The following is a 24,750-nucleotide window of genomic DNA, read 5'->3' as shown; positions in this document are numbered from 1 at the left end:
TCAGAGCAACCCAGTATTGCTTTTTTTTGCTTCAGAACAGTTTGTTTTCCATTTCCCGTGCTATTTCTGATCTCCTGCTAACCTAATCTTTTCTCATGTGGCGTTGTGCTTATGCCCAGCATAACATATTTGGCTGTAAATGCTTATATTTAAATGTGTTTGGAGTGCTTTGTTTATTACGTTTGTCATGATAACGTACAGTTATTCCTATCTGCAGATGAGAGATCTTTATTGCACTACCTAAATTTCCAAACTCTCTTTTTGCATGTCAAGTTACGTTATATTTGACAAAATCAGAATCCAACTTGTGAGGTTACTCCAGTTGTCCTTGTCACTACAGACAAATGTACCATCTTTCCAGCAGTTTTAGAAACTGCAGGCAAAGTAGTGTCTTTGACTGAGGTGTTTTTCCAAGTTCTGTCAATAAAATCCAGCCTTCATAGTGTCTGGACAATCAAGACCCTCAGTCTTCCTTCACTAGTCCTTGTCTAAAAGGCAATATTTCTTCAGGACAGACATCTAATAGTTAATATTACAGCTTTATCCAACTGGTTTGGGCTCCTACTATTTTAAAGGAGTATTTCCAGTCTTTGCCATCACCTCAGTTTTCTTCATATGACTCTGCTGCATTTAAGCTGGGGTAAACGTTCCTGTTAATGTGCAAAAAGCTATTATTTTGTCATCCTCATCTTTCCTTATGCCCTACCTCTTCGCTGTTACTTGTAAATCCTAGTTTATTGGCTGTCCAGGGAGGTGATGTTCTGTGATGATCTGACTAATCTACTGTCTTCGTTTTATTAACTTGCTACTTTTAAATGTATATAAAACCAGAACTAAATATGTATTTCTCCAGTTGACTGAACTATGACAATTATTTGTTATATTGATTTGTTCATACCCTGTATACCTTTCCCTTTTGATTTGATTTTTTGGGATTCTGTCTGGTGTGAAAATGATTGTATGATGCTTTACGTAACAAAGTTCAATTTTGAGGAAGTCTCTGAAGTCTTATCGTAATTATAGCATTATCCTGAGCTAGAACGTCTGTTTAGATTTTATGTGAATTCCTATTCATTTTTCTGCTTTCTGTATATGACAGCAAGTGATAATTAAAACATTTTGTTTTCCAGATCGCTTTATTTTGTGTCTCTGCACCTCAAATGGGATATGCATGTTTAGGTGACTAGCTACAGGAACATCAAAATGCCTAATCTTGAACATCCAGCATACCCAGCAGCTACCCTCCTTCACCTGGAAAGTTTGGTGCCTTGTCGAGAATCCCAAGTGTCCATGTTGCTGTCAATATTTGGAGAGGTAGTGCTTTTTATGTTGTATGTCGGAATAGAACAAAGATGGTCTGCTGTCTCAGAGTGGATAGTAGACGTTTAAGGGCACTTTTGTGATGTCATTATGAAAATAACTTTGGTTGGGTTTGTTTTTTTGTTGTTGTTACCCATCTTTAACATTGCTGTTTAACAGGCAGATAGATTCTAGTAAGTTTGAAGGTTGAAAACCATTTTGCAGCTGGAAGGACCTGGACAAACTTATAGGTATTTGTGCCTGTCTGTCTCTGAAGCCTGGTTTCTCCATTACTCTGCTCCATCTTTCCCAGTGTTGTGGTTTTGTTTAGTGAGGGGGGGCCTAAGGTGGTAGCTTCTGTAGGAAACTGCTAGAAGTCGCTCCCCTTTGTTCAGTGGACTCGGCCAGGCCTAGGGCGGACCTGCTGCTGGCCAAGGCCCAGCCGATTGACAGCAGAATGTTCCGTGATAATACCTCCGCGATAATGTATTTAAGTAGGGGAAAACAGGAAAAAAAAAACAGAAGAGAAGATGTGAAGAAGCTGAGAGGGGGCAGAGGCACAGAGGGGGAGGCGCAGGCCTCATGGGCCTTGCAGGCCTCACCCTCTGGTCTCTTGCCAGGTGGCCGACTGGGCCCGACTCGGCCTGGCCTGGCTGCAAGAAGCGAAGAGGAGATGAGATGGATGATGTGAAGAAACTCTGAAAGGTGTCTTCCAGCCTGTTGTGAAGAACTTTTCTTGTGAGAGGAACAGCTGCAGATGCCAAGGTCAGTGAAGAAGGAGGGGGAGAAGTAATGCGGCTCCTGGCCAAGATTCCCCTGCAGCCTGTGGTGACAACCATGGTGGAGCAGGTTGTCCCCCTGCAGCCCATGGAGGTCCACGGAGGAGCAGAGATCCACTTGGAGCCTGTGAAGGACCCCACACCGGGGGAGGTGGATGCCTGAAGGCGGCTGTGGCTCTTGGAGGGCCCGCTGGGGCAGCTGTTCTGGAGAGACTGCACCCCGTGGAAGAGATGACCCACGCCGGAGCAGTTTCGCGAAGGACTGTGGTGTAGGGGTGGGACCCCACAACAGAGCAGGGGAGGAATGTGAGGAGTTCTTCCCCTAACGATGACGCAGCGGCATAAAACGTGTGATGAACTGACCGCGACCCCCATTCCCTCTTTCCCCCTGTGCTGCTCGAGGGGGGAAGGTGGTAGAGATAATGTTAAGCTTGGGAAGAGGGAGGGGTGGATGGAGGTTATCTTGTTCCCTGTCTCATTCTCCTGCTAGTTTTAGTAATAAATGAATAGTTTTCCCCAAGTCGAGTCTGTTTTGCCCGTAATGGTAACTTTAAGGATTTTCTCCCTGTCCTTATCTCAAACCTTGAGCTGTTTTTTCTTATATCATCTCCCCCTATTCTCTCGGAGGGTGGGGGGAGTGAGAGAGGGACTGCGTAGTCTGGTCCCGATCGGGGCTGAACTATGACAGCCACTTAGAACCAGGAAGTAAGTCTGTCTTCTTCCCTGGTCTAAAGTTTTGGGGTATTTTTTTTTTTTTAAGTGGCAGTGTAAAAATTCTGTTTGGTTTTGACCTGTTAATCCAATAGCTGCGTGCCTGGATTCTAAGTACATGAAATTGGTGTGATTCTTAGTAATTCTGTTGCTGGCTGTAAGATTTGGAAATCACTGGTTTGGTAATCGATTCTGTTACTGCTTGGCAAAGCTGTGGTAAAAGTAATGGAGATTTTTATCTGCAAACTTAAAAGCAGTTGATATGCCCATGCCCATTTACATTCAGTTAACAAAATGGAAAGTAGTATCTGTTTCTGGTTCTGCCTTTAATTACAGATAATAATAATGACATCAAATTACAGCATTTAAGTTTTATGTATTTATTACAAGCATAGTGGCAACAAGTCTTCTAAAAAAAAAATACTTACATTCTTGTTAAATATGAAAGTTAGAGCAGCTGCATATCTTGCAGAAGAATGCCTTCATCTTGGATTAATTGAAGATCATTGTTTTTCATTTAAAATGTTTGTCAAATTTATTTTGTATTAATTTTTTAAGTCAGTGTTCAAGATTCTTAGAAATGAGAAAACACAAAAGTAAGTATCTATTCAGAATTAAATAAAAATAACAGGTTAATTATTTTCCTTGCATCTTAAAAAAAACCCCATGAAATATCCAACATCAGTACCATGAAATAGATAGAGGTATTATAAAAGCAGTTTGTGGTGCTTGCAGAAGTTAGGACAATGTAAAGCTCGCAATTTTTGGCTGCCAAGATTTGTTTCAGTTAGTTAACTAATTTGAATTAAAAGCCCACTGCTTGTCGCTCTTGGTGTGTGTTTTTGTTGTTTGTTTGTAGGGTTTTTTTGTCTCATGAAAATGTATCCTCATGTTATAGTAGTTTCACTGGTATTTTATGGGATACTTGATTCTTGGGACTTATCCTCCCAGTATTTCAGTGGAGATGAAACATAAAACTTGGTCGCATTGATTCTGTAATAATTGGCATATTTTATATTTAATGCCTCAACTTAAAATGTAACTTTTCTTTTGGAGGGGAAATTTCATTGATAAATCTTTTTTCTGTTGAATGAAAAAGAAGAGTTGAAACAGCAACAACTTTTTTTTTTTTTTTTTTTTTTTAGCGTCAGCAATTTAGTTTTCCATCCATCTTTCTCTACGGATATACGTCTAGTGGAAAGACCTATGTGATGCAAACTCTTCTAAACACCTTACAGGTAAGAATGTTCACAATGGATATTGAATTTAGTATTTATTTGTAATAGATGGTCCCTCGAAATAGCTTCTACTTTTTTAAAATGGTTTATTTCCTCAGCCATTTCTACCTTCTTGATTCTTTTCCTCCACTTACTGTGTGATGAACATATCACTCTTCTCACTAGTGCACTTAAGATAAACTGAAGTCGTATGTACTGAGTTATAATAGAAATCATAATAACTTTTCTAAGGAAGCTTCAAAAGAAAAAAAGGAGCCATATTTTTTCAGCTTTCTAAAAGAGACTTAACCTGAAATAGCTCCAGTGACAAGAAAGTACTCTTACAATGATTCCAGTTCAATCTGAGAGTCACTTATGCTATACGTTCTTTGATTCTTCTTGTAATTCTCCTTTAAACTACCTTTACTTGTACGTAAAGAGGCTGACAGGGTGTATGAAGAACAGTGGGAAGAGTTTGCAGTGGAATTTCCAGTCAGCCCTCTTGTACAAGCAGGAAAATCTGTCTTTCACTTTGAAAAAGAAATAATGCAAATAATTCTTAGAAAAATAGTTGTCTTGAAGAATCGTGTAGAGAGGTATGGCCTGAAGTCCATTGCAGTCCCTTTCTGGTCAGTGCTGGCAGAAGACTTCTAAGTACTAGGTTCTTGCCACTTTTGTGGCCCTTCTTTTTCTGCTAACAAGTGTGTATTCCTGCTAGTTTTATTCTTTGTTTGAATTTTTCCCAAAACAGGTTTTAAAGTCCTCCTAAGTTGGAGAGTGTCATCACAGAAATTTCCCTATAAACCTGTTAGTGCCTGTGTTTTTGTCAGTCACGTACTTCAGGGATTTAAATCTGATGCTGGATGCCTGCTTCACACCTAAACCATAAATTTCCACTTGTGTGTTCTCATAGCCCTGATACTTTAGGCATGTCCAGAGTGCACTTACCACATATCTGCAGGACTGGGTTTTAAGCAAAACAGTGATCTTGTCCCTTTCATTAAAAATTCTACAGAGGGAGAAAGGTGGAAGACAGTGATCATGCTACTGCATGAAGGAGGATCCTTTTGTGCAACGCTCCTAACACTGTGCTGCTCACTTGTAACATATCCAAAGATGTGGCCAGAGCCTGGAAGGGAATAGGATTTAAGCAGCAACTCTTTTCTACAGAACTTCCTATTGCTGAGTATAGGTGTCTCCTACATAATGTGGTGTGTGAATCGCATCTGAGGCACCCAGCTTTCCTTCTGCTCTTGAGGTGCAGCACTTGGAACAGGTGCTTTTGGAGATGTAGCCCCTTTCTTTCAATAGTGTTCAAAATCATAACAAAGCTTTTTTATTACTTTATGCTGTTGGAGTGGATTGCCAGCATATACCCACACTTTCCCACATCTGCTCAATCATATGCTATATATTGTATTGTAAGTAGAAATACTGGAATGAAGTACTTAGATTTTTTTTTTGTTTGCTTGTTTGTTTTTTTGTTATACACACACACATTCCTGTATCAGAAGTTTAATTTTGTAAGTAACGCATATGTATCCCGATGACTAATGTTTTCCAGAGGTTTTAATGTTCAGTGTAAAAAAGAGGGCCTTACCAGAGAGTATGGAACAATGCAAATCATCTATTTCTTGAAAAAAGAGTTGCCGAAAAATTAGCTGTTTTGCTTTATGTGTGTTTGCATACTGGTACTGTTTTGCAGCCTGTAGTGTCTTTTATGAACAAACAAATGACCTTAACTTTTTGATATTACTAAATTGGTACTTACAAATACATTTTATGGATTGCCATAAAATATATCTCATACTCTGTTTTTTTCACATTCTCTTTACTCTGAAAAGATCTGTTTTTCTGAAGATGTTCTGCATAAGCAGGCTGATTACATGTGTCTAATATAGAAGTTTACACTTTATCATTTGTGTGTAGTGAATGCCAAAAACATTCAGAGTAATTTTGGGGAGTGTGCTCCTAGGTTACTTTCTTTGTAATGTAAGTTTGAGAAGTTCATGTTGTCCAGACACTGTAATTTGTAATGGACTATGTTATGATACTGTCATGTGCTACCATTGCTTAGCTTTTCTTTGATCTAAATGCTCTTTAGTTTTCTTTCTGTATATTGCTCACAATTTTTAAACATAGTTAGAAGATACACTGTATGTTTCATATGAGGAATCATCAGATATCTCTTCAGTTTGTGGTATATAGTATTTTAACTAGGTACATAAGTTATCATTCTTTTTGGCAAGATTTTTTTGGTTTATGCTCTATGTTCTGTTGGCAGGCTGTGATTTCTTTCATTGTCTCATCTGGAAGGGAGAGCTGATTTTGGAGTATTTACACTGAAAAAGCCAGATAGAGTTGTATCTTTCTTTTTTTTTTTTTAATCCTTTTCAGCTTCCTCATGTGTTTGTGAACTGTATGGAATACTTTACTTCACGACTTCTTTTAGAAGAAATTCTCATCCAGTTGCAAAACTGTTCTGAGACAGGACAGACTTCTCATGTGCCTTGTGATAATTTCAATGACTTTATACGTCTGTTTAAACAAGCTGTTGCGAGTCGAGAGCTTCAAGATCAAACATTATACATTGTAAGTAATATAATTTTAGTGTTCCAGTTTCATTTTGGTTAAAAGAGTGTGAGTAATTGTTATCAATAATTTGTATGTTCCTTCTGAACTGACCTTGGTGTCTGCAGCCGTTCCTCACAACAGGCTGGTAGATATCTCTCAGGATCTTTTTTTTTACATCTTATTCACTTCTCATCTCCTCTCCACTTCTTGCAGCCAGGCCGGGCCGAGTTGGGCCCAGTCGGCTGCCCGGCGGGAGGCCAGAGGGTGAGGCCTGCAAGGCCCACAAGGCTCGCGCCTCCCACTCTCTGCCTCCACTCAGCTTCTTCACATCTTCTCTCTTTTTTTTTCCTGTTTTCCCTTTCTTAAATACGTTATCGCAGAGGCGTTACCACGGAGCATTCTGCTACCAATCGGCTCGGCCTTGGCCAGCAGCGGGTCCGCCCTAGGCCTGGCCGAGTCCACTGAACAAAGGGGAGCGACTTCTAGCAGTTTCCTACAGAAGCTGCCGCCTTAGGCCCCCCCCTCACTAAACAAAACCAGAACACATGCGTATCTGTTTCCTTGGGAAGATAGCTTCACAAATGAGAAAGCAAAAGGTGGGAAGCAGGGCAGAAGTGAATTACGGAGCATGCAAATTACAAGATTTGGTTGGCTAGAATAGGTTCAAGTTAGAAGTTGTATTAAGGAACTAAAATGCATAATTTTGTAAAAGTGCTGTTGAGATCTTGCATCTTCAACGAGAGTTGCAGCCCTCAAAGACAAGAACTATAGTTTTAAAATTAAGGTGGAAAAAAAAGACTGCAGTGAAAAATTTGATTCTATACTCAAGTAGAATGAACAGGGAGACTGCAGGAAAAATAATCAGAATTTAGATCACAGGAATGATTGAATCAATGTAGTACTAGAATGCTAGGTTTTGTTGATGGGTTGGTTTTTTTTCTGTGATCATCTTAACTACATAAATGAGTCAGAATTTGCAGACATCTGTAACAGCATTTGTTGTGCCAAGAGATGAACATGGAAAAAAATTTCAGGCATACAAGAGGTCCAGAGAAAGGCTATAGGCTCCTTGGAACTACTTTCTTTTGTAGCTCTTATTAATACGAATGCCATAGTTTTAGTGACGTGTAACTGTATATATGCATTGTGGAACTGCAGAAGACACGGACTGGAATTTCAGCCCAGCAGTAGAAATTAAGGATTTTTTTAAAAGAGGTTAAATTGATTCTTTAAGAAAACATGAAAGTCATTCAAGACTGAACGCTTAATTACCTGGTAATCACTCTGCGAGTTTCTCACAGCAATCAGTGGGCATACTGCTTTATTTTTTTCAGTCAAACAAGAAATTCGTGATTACACTGAACATTCTTCATTCTGTTTCACAGGTTATAGTTAAATAAGTTTTATTTCCATTTAAAAATACTTAACCACTTAGTTAAATAACTTCATATTATGTTTAGTGGAAACAGTACTATCTCATAGTTTCCTACAGCTCATGAGGTTAATAAATTTTACATACTTGAATGAGGAAAAAGTCTACCAGTACTTACAATAGATAAGAAGTTATACATAGAGAATGCATTTTAATTTACCGTCCCAAAAATGGTTTTAATATCCTTCAACAATTACACAAGAACAAAATTTATCACTAAAATAACTTTTAGGGAATATCACAAAATACTTCATATAGTAAAATTTAACTTTCATATTAATGTTGAATCTTGTGTTATATGAGAATTATTCTTGAACAGTGGTGGTAGAAAGCAAACCATTAAATACCTAGAAAGATTCAATTGTATCACATAAATAGTTGCTGAATCAGAATTTAGTATTAAATTAGTATTTCAGTTCCGTTCTGCATGGGAACAGACAGGAATGGGGGAAATCAATTCATGTATATTAACCTGTGTCAGCTGGATTTATTGTAGAGTGATGTAAATTGAGACTGATGGAAGACCAGCATGCTGGTAACATAAACTGTCAATGCTAATTTATTCTATTTCATTTCATTAGTAAATAATGTAATATTTCAGCCCAATTACCTCAGAGCAAGTTAAGATAAATGTTTACTTTCAAGCAAAGGATTCTAAATGTTTCTCTTAACCTAAGCATGAGTGCTGAATACTTGTGATTACTTGTAAAAAATTAATTTATTCATTCTAACTGCCTGAAAAATTGTAACTGATATAACTTGTAGTCATTCATACATTTACAATATTTAGTACTTTACAGAAGTAACAAGCTGCTGATTTTAATGTAAGTCAGCAGACAATTCTAAAATATAGTTTTTTAAAAAAGCTGAAGGGTGGCACATCTATACTAATATTAAAGAATAAGGCATGGATTTGTAGGCCTGTTGGTAGGCTGTTTCTGTGAACCACTTGATATCTTCCACAAGCCAGGGTCATGGAATATTTTCTCTGCTGTAAGTAGAAGCTCTAGTTTGTTTTTCACTTAACTGAAAAGTAAGATCTACTTAGGTCAAGATCTTAAAGCTTTGTGTTCAGTAGCTGCATGTCACTGGGTCCAATAAGCAGTATTTTATTAGTAAAAATATGTAGCCTCTGTTTGGTCAGTAATATAAAGCAGTCTTCATCCCTCATGTCATTTATTATGTGAACCAAATGCAGATGTCAACCTAAAATCATATATTGTATTGTAGTTTTAAATAAATTCCCAAGAAGCATGAGCTATTATTGCAGAGATACTACTCTTTCAGTTTTTTTCCTGCATGATGTGGTTTTTGAAATACCATTTTAATAAAGTTTTCCTTGGTTGTCCACATAAAATTATTTTTCTTACTGTGGGCAACAGAAGTGATAGATGTCTGTCGTAGTTCAGCCCCGATCGGACCAGACTACGCAGTCTCTCTCTCACTCCCCCCACCCTCCGAGAGAACAGGGAGAGAAAATATAAGGAAAAACGGCTCGAGGTTTGAGATAAGGACAGGGAGAAATCCTTAAAGTTACCGTCACGGGCAAAACAGACTCGACTTGGGGAAAACTATTCATTTATTACTACAAACAGCAGGATAATGAGACAGAGAACAAGATAACCTCCATCCACCCCTCCCTCTTCCCAAGCTTAACATTATCTCTACTACCTTCCCCTCCCGAGCGGCATGGGGGGGAAGAGGGAATGGGGGTTGCAGTCAGTTCATCATATGTTGTTTTATGCCGCTGCTTCATGGTCGGGGGAGGAACTCCTCACATTCCTCCCCTGCTCCGTTGTGGGGTCCCTCCCACGGGCCACAGTCCTTTGTGGAACTGCTCCGGCGTGGGTCATCTCTTCCACGGGTGCAGTCTCTCCAGAACAGCTGTCCCAGCAGGCCCTCCACGGGCCACAGCTGCCTTCAGGCATCCACCTCCCCCGGTGCGGGGTCCTTCACGGGCTCCAAGTGGATCTCTGCTCCTCCGTGGACCTCCATGGGCTGCAGGGGGACAACCTGCTCCACCATGGTCGTCACCACAGGCTTCAGGGGAATCTTGGCCAGGAGCCGCATTACTCCTCCCCCTCCTTCTTCACTGACCTTGGCGTCTGCAGCCGTTCCTCACAACAGGCTGGTAGGTGTCTCTCAGGATCTTTTTTACATCTTATTCACTTCTCATCTCCTCTCCACTTCTTGCAGCCAGGCTGGACCGAGTCGGGCCCAATCGGCTGCCTGGCGAGAGGCCAGAGGGTGAGGCCTGCAAGGCCCATGAGGCCTGCGCCTCCCCCTCTGCGCCTCTGCCCCCGCTCAGCTTCTTCACATCTTCTCTTCTCTCTCTTTTTTTTCTGTTTTCCCTTTCTTAAATACGTTATCGCAGAGGCGTCATCACGAGACATTCTGCTACCAATCGGCTCGGCCTTGGCCAGCAGTGGGTCCGCCCTAGGCCTGGCCAAGTCCCCTGAACAAAGGGGAGCGACTTCTAGCAGTTTCCTACAGAAGCTACCACCTTAGGCCCCCCCTACTAAACAAAACCACAACAATGTCTTAGTGTTTTGGCATGGGGAGGAAATGTAAAAGGATAGAAAAATACAATTTTCTAGAGTTGTATAGTTTCTCTTTCAAAAGTAGTAATTCAAAAGAAGTAATGAACTTCAGGATTTAGATTTATATTGCAAGTAGTAAATAAAACACAAAATAAATGTGTTTCTATTATGTTTTTTTCATTCCTGTCAAGATTTATTATGTACTGGGAATATGATTTTTTTTTTTTTTTTTTTTTTGCCAAAGGATAGCCATGTGTGTTTTCATGCTCCTATTTTTTTTCCTCTAGGCTCCAAAATATGTCAGTTGTTTCCTGTTTAAGCTGTACATATGCTACATATTTGTTAGTGCTATGCTAGGTTTGTATACAATGCAATAAATCCTGTAAATTTCTAGGCTGCAAACTATGGAAAGAAAAATTTCTCTCAAAATTCATGTGAATTATGGATGATAGCTAACTTTTTGAAAATATCAGCTCTTATTTCTGAAAAATAATTTCATAGTGGGAAAAGATAGCTCTCCTACATTACTGTTGATATAGTACTGTGGTACTACACATAATTTTTAAGTATATGAAGAATTTTGGACAAATATTGAGGTTTCTGTGGTTGATGATGATATCATGGCTACGTAGTGATATTCTTGACTGGTATACTTAAGTTTTAATTCTTACTGCCTGTAAGGCATGAGAATGTTCCTTGTCTTGGGATTGTATCTTTTTTCACATGATGGAGCTGCTTGGGCTTCCTGGTAGCACACCTGAAGCAATAATCTCTCCGATGGTGCTTAAGGGGTCTTGATACTTAAGTGGTTTCTGCTGTCTAAGAGCCATTGGTGAAATGAGTTTCCAGCAGCGAAGAATTAGTTTTAAGTACATGTGAGAATGGAAGATGGTGTTGCCTATATAATCGAGATCATTGTTTTGTTAAAAGGTGCTGGATAGAGCAGAGCAACTAAGGGAAATGGAAACAAACATCCTGCCAGCATTTCTTAGGCTTCAAGAGTTGGTAAGTGTCTGGAAAAAAAAAAATAAACGTATGTTTCCTGCATTGTGAAAGTAACTGAACATGATATCTGTCCATCTAGGCTCATAGATCAAGATAAGTGATTCTTTAGATGAGAAAAGTTGCAAAATGAATCCCCCTTCCCTCACCCTCCACCCCCTAAATGGTCAGTGGTCAAAACTAGAAACCAAACCAGAATTTAAACATTGGCAGGTTTTTCTTACACTCTTTTTTTTCTGGCCCCATAGACTAGTGTGTGTCCAGGTGGTGTAGCAGGTCAATAACTGCTTCCTCCTGGATTGTAGGGTGTCCATTCTGCTCTCTGTCCCCATCTTCCAGCTCAGGGGGCTGAACACGCTGGGGATAAATATTAGGAAATCTGAGAGAGAAACAGAATTGAAAGAAATCTACAGAATTATGCTCGCTCGTTAGAAGAGGAAAAAAAACTTCCATAAAAATAGAGAGAAAAGAAAGAATAAAGAATATAGATGGCTGTCATTTTGGCAAGAAGTGGGGAGAGTAAATAAAAGAAGATTATCCCTGAATTTCAGGGAATGGGAATAGCATTTAAACTTTTATTTCAAGTCATTCACAGCTCATATTAAGCGTTGTCAATTCAATCAGGATACTTTCTTTTATTTTCTTGAGATGCCTCAATCATTTTGAAATTTCTTCCTTGAAGAACCATATTTAAAAGCATCTTTTGTTATGCAGAATTTTTAGTATGATTGCAAAAACTTTGCAAAAAGGAAGAATGACACATACTCTTTACAATTATTTAGCTTCATACTAAAAACTGATATGTTGAGGGGTGACCAAAATAAGGAATATTTTTTTAATATGAAGTGTTTTGTTATTTATTGACCAAAACATCAAACTCAAGGCAAGTATATTGTCCATAAAAACTTGGTTAAAAAGAATATGTGCTGTGGTTTTACCAAGTTTGTTACGATGCACAGCCATTCTTGGTAACTAGTAAAACAGTTGGTACAGTACACAGTTAATACTATGTTTTTGTGTTGGGATGTTTTTTGTTTGTTTTTAAAGAGCAGCTTACCTTTATGGTACTAGATAGCTTGGTTTCAGAAAGTGCTGAGCTTTCTTTCACTTTTTGACTCTCGCTGTTTGTTCTGAATGTCTGGGTTTAATTACCAAAGTAAAATGCTGTCTTAATTTTGGGAGTAAGGGATGGAATCTACTTGGTATTGTCTAGTATCAGAGCTCTATCACCCTACAAAGCATGTCAGTGAAATGGCAAGGGATGCAGAGAAATCTCATGTAATTATGAAAATCTGCAAATGTATGAGCTTCTTGATTAGGCCAGCTGAAGCTTGATTACTATGCTAGTAATTTCTATTAAACTGTAAATGTGATGATTTTTGTGGAACAGAAAAGTCACAATAATAATTTTTTTTTTCTCATTGATATCGTAACATGCAGTGTTATTTTTTTCTTTCTCTGCCTTTCTGTCACTCTGGTTTATTTTTTTTTTCTTCCCCGTGTAGACTGACAGAAATGTGACAGTTGTCCTGCTCAGTGAAATAGTATGGGAGCTGTTCCGTCCAAACACTGGATGCTTTGAGCCGTTCACGTTGTATTTTCCCGATTACAGCATAGGTAAACTAATTCTTTAATCTGCTTTTTGGGGATTGAAGAATACTTTGTCAAACAATGTCCAAATGTTTTTTCCATATGTATCGGTATACCTCTTACAGAATCTGGAATATGTAACGGCTGCTGGAATACAAAAGTCTATATTCACACAACCTCTAGACTTGTCTCTTTCCAGTTGCCAAAACATCTCAAAGTAACATTTTGGTTCCATTATATTTGCTGGTTCTTTTAATCTGTGTAGTTTTTGGTGGATTTTGGTTTTGTTAGTGATCACTATAGTTTTGTTTTTCCACTTAACTTGTAAAATGTAGTCAGTTTATTAAGTTAGCTTTAAATAAGCAAAACTTATTTTTGTTTAAATAGGACATCTGCAAAAGATCTTGTCTCAGAATCATCCCCCAGAATATTCTGCGGATTTCTATGCTGCGTATATTAATATTCTGCTTGGTGTCTTCTACATGGTCTGTAGGGACCTGAAAGAACTTCAGCATCTGGTGAGACGAACTCCTTTACAGTTACTCTTGTTTTCGGGTGGTTTTTTTTTTTGCCAAATGAAGGTCTAGATTTATTGTTGGATATGGACAGAGAGAAAATCATAGAAGAGTTTGGGTTGGAAGGGACCTTAAAGGTCGTCTAGTCCAACCTCCCTGCAAGGAGCAGAATCACAGAATTATTATCAAGATTGGAAAAGACCTAAAAGATCATCCAGTCCAACCATCACCAGTACTTCTCAGCTAAATCATATCCCTCAACACAACATCCAAACGTTTCTTGAACACCCCCATGGTCGGTGACTCCACCATCTCCCTGGGCAGTGCATTCCAGTGCCTGACTACCCTTTCCGAGAAGTAATATTTCCTAATGTCCAGCCTGAATCTCCCCTGGCGCAGCTTGAAACCATTGCCTCTAGTTCTATCACTGTCTACATGAGAGAAAAGGCCGACCCCTAGCTCACTACAACCTCCCTTCAGGAAGTTATAGAGAGCTATAAGGTCTCCCCTGAGCCTCCTCTTCTCCAGACTGAACAATCCCAGCTCCCTCAGCCGCTCCTCATAAGGCCTGTGCTCCAGACCCCTCACCAGCTTCGTAGCCCTCCTCTGAACGCATTCCAGGGCCTCAATGTCTTTCTTGCAGTGAGGGGCCCAAAACTGAACATAGTACTCGAGGTGCGGCCTCACCAGTGCCGAGTACAGGGGGACAATTACCTCCCTGTTCCTGCTAGTAACACTGTTTTTGATGCAAGCCAGGATGCCGTTGGCCTTCTTGGCCACCTGGGCACGCTGTCGGCTCATGCTCAGCCGAGCATCAATCAGTACCCCCAGGTCTGTTTCCTCCATACAGTCCTCCAGCCACTCCGCCCCAAGCCTATAGTGCTGCCTGGGGTTGTTGTGGCCGAAGTGCAGGACTCGGCATTTGGTCTTGTTGAACCTCATCCCATTGGCTTCAGCCCAGCTCTCCAGCCTGTCCAGATCCCTCTGTAGGGCCTCGCTACCCCCAGGCAGATCCACACTCCCAGCCAATTTGGTGTCATCTGCGAACTTACTGAGGGTGCACTCAATGCCCTCATCCAGATCATCAATAAAGATATTGAAGAGGACAGGCCCCAGCACCGACCCCTGGGGAACACCACTTGTGACCGGTAGCCAGCTGGATTTAACTCCATTCACCACCACTCTCTGAGCCCGGCCCTCCAGCCAGCTCCTTACCCAGCCAAGAGTGTACCCATCCAAGCCATGGGCTGCCAGCTTCTGCAGGAGAATACCGTGGGAGACAGTGTCAAAGGCTTTGCTGAAGTCTAGGTAGACCACATCAACAGCCTTTCCCTCATCCAGCAGATGGGTCACTTGATCATAAAAGGAGATCAGGTTGGTCAAACAGGACCTGCCCTTCATGAACCCATGCTGGCTAGGCCTGATCCCCCGGCCATCCCGCACATGCCGCATGATCTCCCTCAAGACTATCTGTTCCATAACCTTCCCTGCAACCGAGGTCAGGCTAACAGGCCTGTAGGTCCCCGGATCCTCCTTACAACCTTTCTTGTAAATGGGAGTCACGTTGGGAGGGACATCTCCAACCAGATCAGTTTGCTCAGAGCTGCGTCCAGCCTGGCCTTGAATGTTTCCAGGGAGGGGGCATCCACCACCTTTCTGGGCAACCTGTTCCAGTGTTCTACCACCCTCATTGTAAAAAATATTTTCCTTGTATCTAGTTTAAATCTACTCTGTTAAGAATGTGTTAGCTCAAAATCCAGTTTCCCTAAAAATCCATAACAAAGACTGCAGTTGTTTTAGTGGCTGTAAAAGGTTTCCATTGCTATGTAGTTTTCCAGTCAGAGACAACAAAAGCTCCACTAATGAGATGCCAGCCTGTGTGTGGTTCACCCAGCCTAGAACTTCTGATGGGGTTTTTGAGCTCAAGATGTTTCTTGATATCAGAGAGTGACTGAGAAGACCGGTCTGCCTGTTTTCACCTGTTGAGATAAGGAGATAAATAGGATGAAACCTTTTATGCCTACTGAGAATTACAGTAAAAGCAATTGCTGCAACTGCAGCAGTTTTTGAGGGCCAACTCCAGACTTGGTTAATGATTTTTTTTGTTTTGTTTTGTTTGGAATTCAGTCAGACAAAGTAATAGTTATGATTTTACTCTTTGAAGCAATGATAGGACTCACTGTGCTTTTCTCTGCAAGTTCTTTTTATATATTGTTGTGTGACTTTGCTCTTATTGCTACCTTCTTGCTCACGTGGACTTCTGTAATCCCTAAATAGCCTTCTGTTTTATTTGTTTCTTGGACTGTACAGTGGAATGCCAGACAATTACTTTCAATATTTGAAGGAATAACTTCAATTACCTGGTCTCAGTATGTCTAACCTCAAGTTCTATTGATTCCTGTGTTTATTAAATGTAACTTGCCACCCAGCGTTCTTAATACTTCAACTTTATGGGAAATTTAAGTTAAAATTTGGCACATTTTCCTATATTATTTAAGAGTGTAAAATTTTCACTTGGTTTGCCTCATACAGAGGATTTTAAGGTACCTAGGCTGCTACAAGCCACATCTGTTACATAGATTTACAGAAACATAGCATATTGATTTGACTCAAAGGCCTAGAGAAGTGAGGATTGACATAAACATTTTCATCGTCTTTCTTTTAGAATTAAGAATAAAATAGGTAAGTCAAAGTTCCTGCAATATAGTCATGCCTGGGGAACAAAAATACGTTTGATATATTTGGAGAAAGGAGTTTTAACTATGTATCTAATTAAGAATGAAATAGCAAACAAACTAACAAAAGAAAAATAAAAATTACTTGATGGTGATTTTTGCGTAACATAACTGACTAGCAATAACAATTATTAGCTCATCAGATTATTATTCAAATAACTATACTGTGTACAAGGAAACTTTACAATTTTGAAGTGGCTAGTGGTTACGGCCAGTGAACAGTTCGGTGCTAGTGAGGTGATCTGAATGTCCTCCCTGCATTTCCATCAGGAAAAGGTAGCTAAACTTCAGATGAACTTATCTGTTAACTGTTGAAATGAGATTGCTGAAAGCTGATGAAGACACAAATAGAAACCAAGCTCAGAGTTCTTCTAAACATGTACTTGAGTGGCTCTGCTTATTGGAATAATTTCATTAGCTTTAGGTGCACTGTTTCTGTGTATGGGAAATACCAACATTGTGAAAATATTTACGTAATTGGACCCTAAATTCTTTTTGTGCCTGCCAAATCCCTTCTGTAGAAGGTAATGACAGACACATACAACTGTCTGTAGACTTCTGAACAACTGCATGGTGTCTAATAAAGACTCTAAATATGCATAATTTTTAAGTATATGTTCTGGAATCATATTAGATTTATACGTGGAAGTTATTGCATTGAGTTCTGTATACTAGCACAGAGATTTAATAAGGTGCAGTAGGACAAAAGCAGAATGCGATGCGAGGGTTGTTATTTTACGAAATTCTGTGTGATATTGTTTTAACCATTTTAGAAAAAAAAAAAAAACAGGATTACAACCTTTTAAAAAATCTCTCAATCTTACCTTAGGCAAAAGGAGTTTGAATATGGAATCTGTTAGCCGAGTTTTTTGTTTTGTTTTTTTTTTTTTTTAAATAATTTGTGCTTGTATGTGTGTAAGTATGCGTGGCCTTCTTTTGAACATGGTGAACTGCTCCTGGAATGGAAAGTTTTGTCTGAGAATGAAGGGAGTAAAAAAAGTTCATGAAAACATTTTTATTGCATTTATGTTTAATTACTTTGTTATTTTTTTAAAGTGCAGCCCCTGAGTACAATAAACAGATTTTGCTGAGATCGAAACCAAGTAACCTGTGATACATTACTTCTGTTTGTATTTTAATCTGCAGAAAAGTTGTGACATTTTACAGTATAATGTTTGGCAGCAAGCAGCATAATGAATTACACCGCTTGTTATATTCTGTAGCTATATCAAATAGATAGTAGCCTTTTAATGTGTTGTACTTTTTACTTCCTTTAGGCAGCCCTCAATTTTTCTAAGTACTGTGAACCAGTGGTCAGAGGAGAAGGTAAGCTTCTGTCTTTAATTTCATCAGGTGTATGAGAGTACAGGCGGGTTTTGTGGAGCACTTTGCTTTGATCTGTGTTGTGCTGTGACCATTTCTCCTGCCACAACAGCGTTGCTTATTCCAGTTGCGCCCTGTAGGCACCATTTGCAGCAGAAGCAATAGATGACATTTCTTGGTGGTTTTTTTATAGAAATGAGATGGAAATACTGTGAAAACTTGCTTTCCCCATATAAATCTTTCTCCTTGCTCAACCACCAGGATTTTTGCAAAGTGATGAGATAAGTCATTTCTCTGTCAAGGCTCAGAGGAGAAAATCAGAGCATAGATTCTGCCAAACTGTCCCAGCGTATCTAAGAATAAACCACAGAGAAACAGCCTTGCATGGTAGCGCGTGCTTGCAAATGGATGATGATCATGCATCATCCTAGTACAGCATTTCAGAATCGGGGTGTTAGACTTATGTCGTGCATGTGACTGTTCAGGTGTCAGAGTTTCGGTGTTTTGTGAGTTAAATGTTTAACAGAGTTGATTCTGACTTGGTGCAGCAAATGAACGTGACACCCGCAAACTCTGGAAAAATATTGAACCTCATTTGAAGAAGGCAATGCAGACTGTTTATCTTCGGGAAATATCCAGGTAATTTGAGGGTGAGACCTTGTTTGTTTTGTTCATATTGCTGTTTTTAACAAGCTTCCTCTCTAAATATTTACTCTCTCAATTATGTTTCATGGCTAGTGTTTCTTTTTTGCTAGATAGAATCTTTTTTCTCTTCAACATACATTTCTTTCTTGCAATATGTTAGGATATCTCAGGAGGAATTTTTTAAACAAGACTGTATTTGTAGCATATAAAATATTTAATAAGTAAAGAAGTGACAGCAGATTGTGTTCTGTTTTTCACTGATGGTCATGCAGATATATCCATTTTCTGTCACGTTTGGAACTGCCAAGCATGGGAATCCATTACGGTATATACAGGCACAGTTAAAAGACACTTGTAAAATGGACTCACAGATCCTCTCCATACCGAAGTTGCATGCAAGCCTCAAAATTCTTGTGAGACATTAGAGATTTTGAACATCTGTATTCCTTAGCTTTGTTTACTAGAGCTAGATTTGTATGTTTACTGTGCTTTCTGACCCCTGGTTTTCTTGTTGAAGGGATAAATTTTCCTTGTATAGAATTACCATTTTGACGTAATAAAAAGTTGGTGTCCTGCTGATGGGCTGACTTTTTCTTGGTATGGTTTTAGATTCTTTGTTTATTTCTGAATTTGCCAGAATGCTAGAAAAAAAGATAGTGCTGTTAATTTTTTAATGGTAGCAGTTGGCCCCAATTTAATGTCTTCCCCATCTTTAAGATTGGTGATTCTTATGTTACATCATGTGAAGAGAAAGAATACAGTAGTGTTTGATTTCTTTATCTTGATACAAATATAATGATTTTTTCCTTTGGATGTCATTGAGGCCATAGTGTATTCTGGTAACTGAACCTGAGTGTGTAGTAGAAGTCTTTGCTAAATGTTTTGGAAAAGTGATTGTTCCTTCCAAAAGGTAATCGATTTTACTCTATGTGAGGGAGACTTCACTGCACAGTGAGACATTATTCTATTTGCCTCCAATATGTATGTATACTCAATATTGATCTTCATTACACAGTCTACTTAGGATCTTCCTGACTTTTTATATTGTGTAATTGCCTACTCTAATTAGGGTGTAATAGAAGATTATGATATAAAACAGCTTATGAATTGTTTTCAAAGAACTAGTTTTCAATTTTTACAATTTTCTTTGATTATAAATCTGAGCTTTACTGGATTTTTAATTATAAATTGCAGCTTTCTGTATAATAGTTCTGGGATTTACTCCTGTGTAACCAGTAAATGCTTGAGGAATTAAAATAGCCATATCAGTTTTTCTGGCCACAGAACTGTAATTACTCTGGGCTTTTCTTCAAGTTATAAGTTATAGCAATAGAACTTTGCTATCGGCTGTTGTGCTACCTGAGCTGAGATGAAAATGAAACTTTTCTTTTTCTGCCTGTAAAACAGACATTGGATAAAAACTTTGCTCATTGGTAATTTGATTGATCATTCATTGTAATTTGAGTATTACATCAGCTCTCATTAAACTGTTTTGATCAGTTTTATGGCTTATGGCTCAGAAACCCTTTTCAGAAGATCTTTTAAAAAACAAAGAAAAGCATGTGTGCTTTAACAAACCTGATTTTTATTCCCTTGTGGTATACAAAATAATGATCTAAAATTATGACACTTTGAACAATGTAATTCCTTAAGGGAAGTTTTAAAGTGAATTTTTTTTGCTATTGTTTAGGAAATACCAAACTATTTGCAGACATTTTTCACTGACAAAATGTTCCATCTTGATGTCTTCAGAGTTTTTCAGTGAAGTATGACTATTGCTTTGTTTTTTTACGTAGACTTCAAAATTACAGTGTGAAGTAATTATCGTTTTGTTCTCACTAGTATAAAGTTATTAAAAAATAACAACTGTTAGTATTTTTACTTTTTATCCAATTTTGCATTGTTCTTGAAACTTAAAAGGCTATTGATATTTGCTTACTGGTGGTAGTTGGATGGAAAGAAATTGATATTTTACAATTAGCTTGTACTCACTTTTATACCTTGACATAATATTGCTTTCTGCAGGTTTTTTCGAATAAACATGATCTGTACATTATTGAAACTTACGTGCAAGGTGGTAAGACTTGGTATTTTTAATTATTCTCTTACTACCTGTATCTTAGCCAGTGTCAGGAAATTAAAATATACCAAGCACCTAATTTTTTTCTAAAAGACTAACAAATACTTCATCTTTATGTATTTGCGTTATCTGTCTTTTAGCTCACAGTGGGAGCGCTTACAGCGTGATGATGGAGAACCTGGGCAGTTGAAAGGTATTGGATACAGTATCTCTGTAGGGACTTAAAATGTGAAATGTGTACTGCTCAGTTGGACTTGGTCACTGTTATCTGAGAACATGTGAATGAAATTATACACATGAAATTATGTAGATGAGGCTACCTGTTAGCATTCATTTAAAGTTCAGGGTCGTAATGTTTTTTGAGAAGGTATTCTACAAAGGACTGTTACTATTTTTTCCCCTAGCATATATACTGGGAGTAATCTTTCATAAGGTCTTTTGTGGATAGAAGCAGGTTTCTTTAAATCAGTATTTCTTACAGAAGAATGGATGAGGAATGGGCTGACTCCTGATGGTTAAACCTCTGTGGGCCACCGGTCGGAATTATCTGAGTGGGGAGAAAGGAATATTATACCTGGTGTATTACACTGGATTAGCACATTCCTAAACAAAACAGCTGTACTGTGTGCTGATTTCTTGGCAAAGAGAAATGTCAGAATCACAAGAACTCTTTCTGTTCTGTCTTTGGAGGAATACAGCCTTGTTGATTTTTGTACTTTAGACAGACTTGAAAGTCGAATCTCAATGTATCTGTCAGCCTTCATTTACAATTTAGGAAGGAATACTAAAACATTTTCCTGGTGATGTCAGTCAGTCATGGGCTTTTGACCAGTTTGTAGTTTGGGAACACTTCTTCTATGTTATTTATCATGACAAATAATTTCTTCTTTAGATAATAGGTAAAATAGACACTTATTTTAAAATTTTCTTAAGATAATTGCCATCATCAGACTGTGTCCTGTATTTGCTTTATGTTCAGTAATTTTTCAACAATTTTCATTGTTGACCAGAGGAGTTTGATTCAAAGTGTTCTTACTAAACTCCCTTCTTCTGTACTCAGATGATCGTCAAATACTTTTGCATCTGAATAATTGCAAAATACTTTTTATTACAAGTGCAAAATACTTTTGCAGACAGGCAAGTGCAAAAGTCTTTCCAAAAGGGAAACTTTACTCAAAATGCATTTTTTAGGATTTTCAGGTATATGTAGTAGGAAAAATTGTCTTGTTGGTAAACAGCAATTATGATAATTTTTACTGTGGATATAAATAAACAAATAGTTCAGTGCATGATGCAATATTGGCAGACAAGAAAGGAGTAGAAACACATTTCTGTATTAAACGTATTTGTCTATGTGTAAAAGTTTATTTGGTGTTGCATTTTGTCATTAACATGCAATACAAAACAATGTCTTGATTGTAAATGAAAGTAAAACTGCTGTACTTCTGTGCCTACATGAGAGGAAATTTAGTAGCTATCATCTAGGATGCTTCCCATCACACTGGGGCCTCTGAATCTTAACTTTTAAACGTGTTTAATTCCTTGATGTTTATTTGCTGTTATTTGTGGATTAAAGCATAAGAGTACAAGTATTTCACAGAACAAGAACTCGGTGAAGTGAAAACCTGTAAGCAAAGAAGGCACAAGTGAGACTGTTTAGTGGCTCCAGAGTTAGAAAACTGGTGAAGTGGTTTGATCATCATATGCATAAGCCGTGACAAGAATGAGGGAATGTAAAGGGAAAAAATACAAAGTAAAAGTAAAAAGAAGGAAAGAAAAGACTCACTGGACTGTAGTTCTTGTGTGTTTTAATGTGTGAGACTTTAATCTTAATGAAGTATACGTGTACTAGGCTAGGTCAACTGGATCAAGTTTAAAATTGTGAAAACATTTTCTGTAGGAAAATAAAACAGTGACTAAAAATTGTGAGATGCTGAACTGTTTCTCAGCAGTGCAGCACTGCTTCTTTCTCCACCATGCCAGCCTCATTCTGGCTGAGCTGTCTGGAGCAATCTGGACCACCCTAAAGGTTGTGTCTTGAAGAAAAGCTTTGCTTTTGTATTTAAATACATCTCTTAATTTGCCCCATTTGGCAGAAAAATTACCTTAAATGAAAATAGCCTGGAATTACTTTTTTTTAGGGGTACCACACCTTAGTGATTTATGAATCTCTGGTACTTCAAATACAATTCCTGAGATGAGTCCATAAAGAGTTCAGAATGTTAGTTTTGTTTAGCTTCGTGCCATTCCTTGGCCCCTGATTCTATATCTGTGATAATGGCATTGAGAAAGTAGCCATACTCGTTTAGTTTCAGAAGTAGAGCAGGAGAGAAGGAAAAGAAGAACGCAACAAGTCTAACTTGAAGTTTGTGGATGTTCACAGTGGGTTTTGGTGACTCACAAACTCTTTGTTTTATAGGACTTTCTGCACATACACATGTGGAACTTCCTTATTACTCCAAATTTCTTCTGATAGCTGCTTACCTTGCCTCATACAATCCTGTTAGGACGGATAAGAGGTTCTTTCTTAAGGTAATGAGATTTTTTTTTTTTTGTTAGTGCTGCTTACTGGATTCCTGCATACCGAATTTTCTAGTTTAAAACTCTTCAGTCGTTCATTTTGAGCTCTGTTTCTGTGTGTAGTTCACTTGATTTGATGAGAAGTTTTTCTGTAGATCATATATTGTGATTAGTAATGATCACTTAGTAATTAGTGATGTCTAATAAACCCCGCTTGCTCTTCAAGTCAAAGCATGTGTAACACTATTCTAGCACAAGTGTTGTGCTTTGCTTTTGTAGGTTGACAGCTCCATTTTGTAAAGATTTTAGTGAAGTGCTTGCAGCGTCCTTTGGTATAAGCCAGACTTAAATTTCTGAAGTAAGAAATAAACCACAGCTATGTTAGCCTTTAATGAGGTAAAATGACATAGTACATTGTTAGTTTATTTATAAAATTTTAAGCTTCTGAAACAGAAACATACAAACAGTTTATTTTGAAGATGATGTGGTTGCATTAGCTGGCACATGTTGTGTTGATATGATGGTAATGCCTGTTTTAGGATGAATGTATTAATCCTCAGTACCAAATCAGGGCTAAACCCCATTTTCTGTAAGTTCTTGCTGTGTACAGGTTGATTTTTCTTTTTTTTTTTCTTTTCTTTTCTTTGGGCTATGTTGTGGTCATGCTACAAACAAATGCTCTGGTGCCATTGTTTGTAGTCTGTCTCTTTCTTACCCAGCTCTTCATGCTCCTCAAGTCTGTTTCACTGTGTTATTTTTGAGGTCTTAATTTGACAAAATGTAGGCAAGAAGACATATATTGGAAAACTGATATATGTCAGTTACGGTTACGTTTTCTCTGCATTTTACCAAATTCAAGGTTTTCTACATTATTACAGTGTGTGTTAATATATACATATGTGTATAAATGTATGGTATTCATAATAGATAGGTGTGAATAACTGAAGCAAATGAGAACAAGACAAATTTGTAAAAAATATGCTTGATTTCTTCTTCCCTCTTGAAAAAACATTGTAGTTACATGTTTTGAGAAGTTACTGCAGTTCCTAGTGATGTTATACTAGTACATTTTTAGTTTAAATATGGATTTTGTGTTTTTGGTATGATCTTACATTGAAAGCTGCAGGTGTTTCACCCTTCTGTCTAGTCCTTTCCTGAGAAGAGTGGAGGATTATTTGTAGTAAGTGCAGATCGACAAGTTTTCTTCATGGACAACCCTTGTTCTTTTCACTTGGACAAAGCAATTTCTTTGTAAGAGATTTATTTGCTGAAGAAATGGTTTTGGCCAGATGTTTCCATATCAGTCAAAGAAACAGGAAAGCTTACAAGAGTCAAGTCAGTAAAGTGCATTATCAAAAAGTGCCACATCTTTCCTGTTTGTGTTCACTGAACAACCTTTTCAATTTTTTTCCTTTCTCCTTTTTTAGTATCTCTGAAGTAAGTTTCCACTCTTGCATATGAACCCTACTAAACCTTTATGCAATAAACATGAGCTTCTAAGTTTTTTTTTGAAGCAGGAACTGTGAAGGTATTTCAATCAGTGATATTAAGTATTTTTTCCCAAGAACTGGTGAAGCAGAAGTTACCATTCTTGCTGCACATACCATCTGACAGCAGTTAGCCTTGCATTATGTGCTAACACGGATTTCAGAAGTAGCTGCATCTCAAAGCCCAACAAAACCAGCAGTTTTGAGGGAGTCTTCAGGTTGAGTGTTTTTATGTCATGTGGACTGTGAAAATAGAGTATGTTTTTTTCAGGTTTGAATGAGATTCAGAGTAGATTATGGA

At 38.2% G+C, this 24,750-nt stretch overlaps 1 protein-coding gene across 4 annotated transcripts in view; it reads left to right on the top strand.

Annotated features, from left to right (window-relative positions):
* The window catches only part of ORC5 (origin recognition complex subunit 5), a 77,842-nt gene that overhangs the window by 1,581 nt on the left and 51,511 nt on the right, over nt 1-24,750 (top strand). For 2 of the 4 annotated variants that reach the window (XM_086746133.1, XM_086746159.1), the window contains exons 1-10: nt 1,094-1,314; nt 3,935-4,027; nt 6,404-6,598; nt 11,483-11,557; nt 13,060-13,171; nt 13,532-13,662; nt 17,672-17,720; nt 18,266-18,356; nt 20,583-20,635; nt 22,862-22,974. In XM_086746133.1, coding sequence (XP_086602259.1) covers nt 1,204-1,314; nt 3,935-4,027; nt 6,404-6,598; nt 11,483-11,557; nt 13,060-13,171; nt 13,532-13,662; nt 17,672-17,720; nt 18,266-18,356; nt 20,583-20,635; nt 22,862-22,974 — 1,023 coding nt within the window. In that variant the 5' untranslated portion in view covers nt 1,094-1,203. Of the gene's footprint in view, nt 1-238; nt 641-1,093; nt 1,315-3,934; nt 4,028-6,403; nt 6,599-11,482; nt 11,558-13,059; nt 13,172-13,531; nt 13,663-17,671; nt 17,721-18,265; nt 18,357-20,582; nt 20,636-22,861; nt 22,975-24,750 lie in introns of those variants that run through there. The other 2 variants (XM_086746150.1, XM_086746142.1) reach the window with 2 other exon arrangements.

This window comes from Chlamydotis macqueenii, chromosome 1, assembly GCF_036417535.1.
Source record: "Chlamydotis macqueenii isolate bChlMac1 chromosome 1, bChlMac1.mat, whole genome shotgun sequence".
Lineage (NCBI taxonomy): Eukaryota > Metazoa > Chordata > Aves > Otidiformes > Otididae > Chlamydotis > Chlamydotis macqueenii.
The sequence above is the reverse complement of the archived record's forward strand: the minus strand, read 5'-3'. Positions and strand labels throughout refer to the sequence as shown.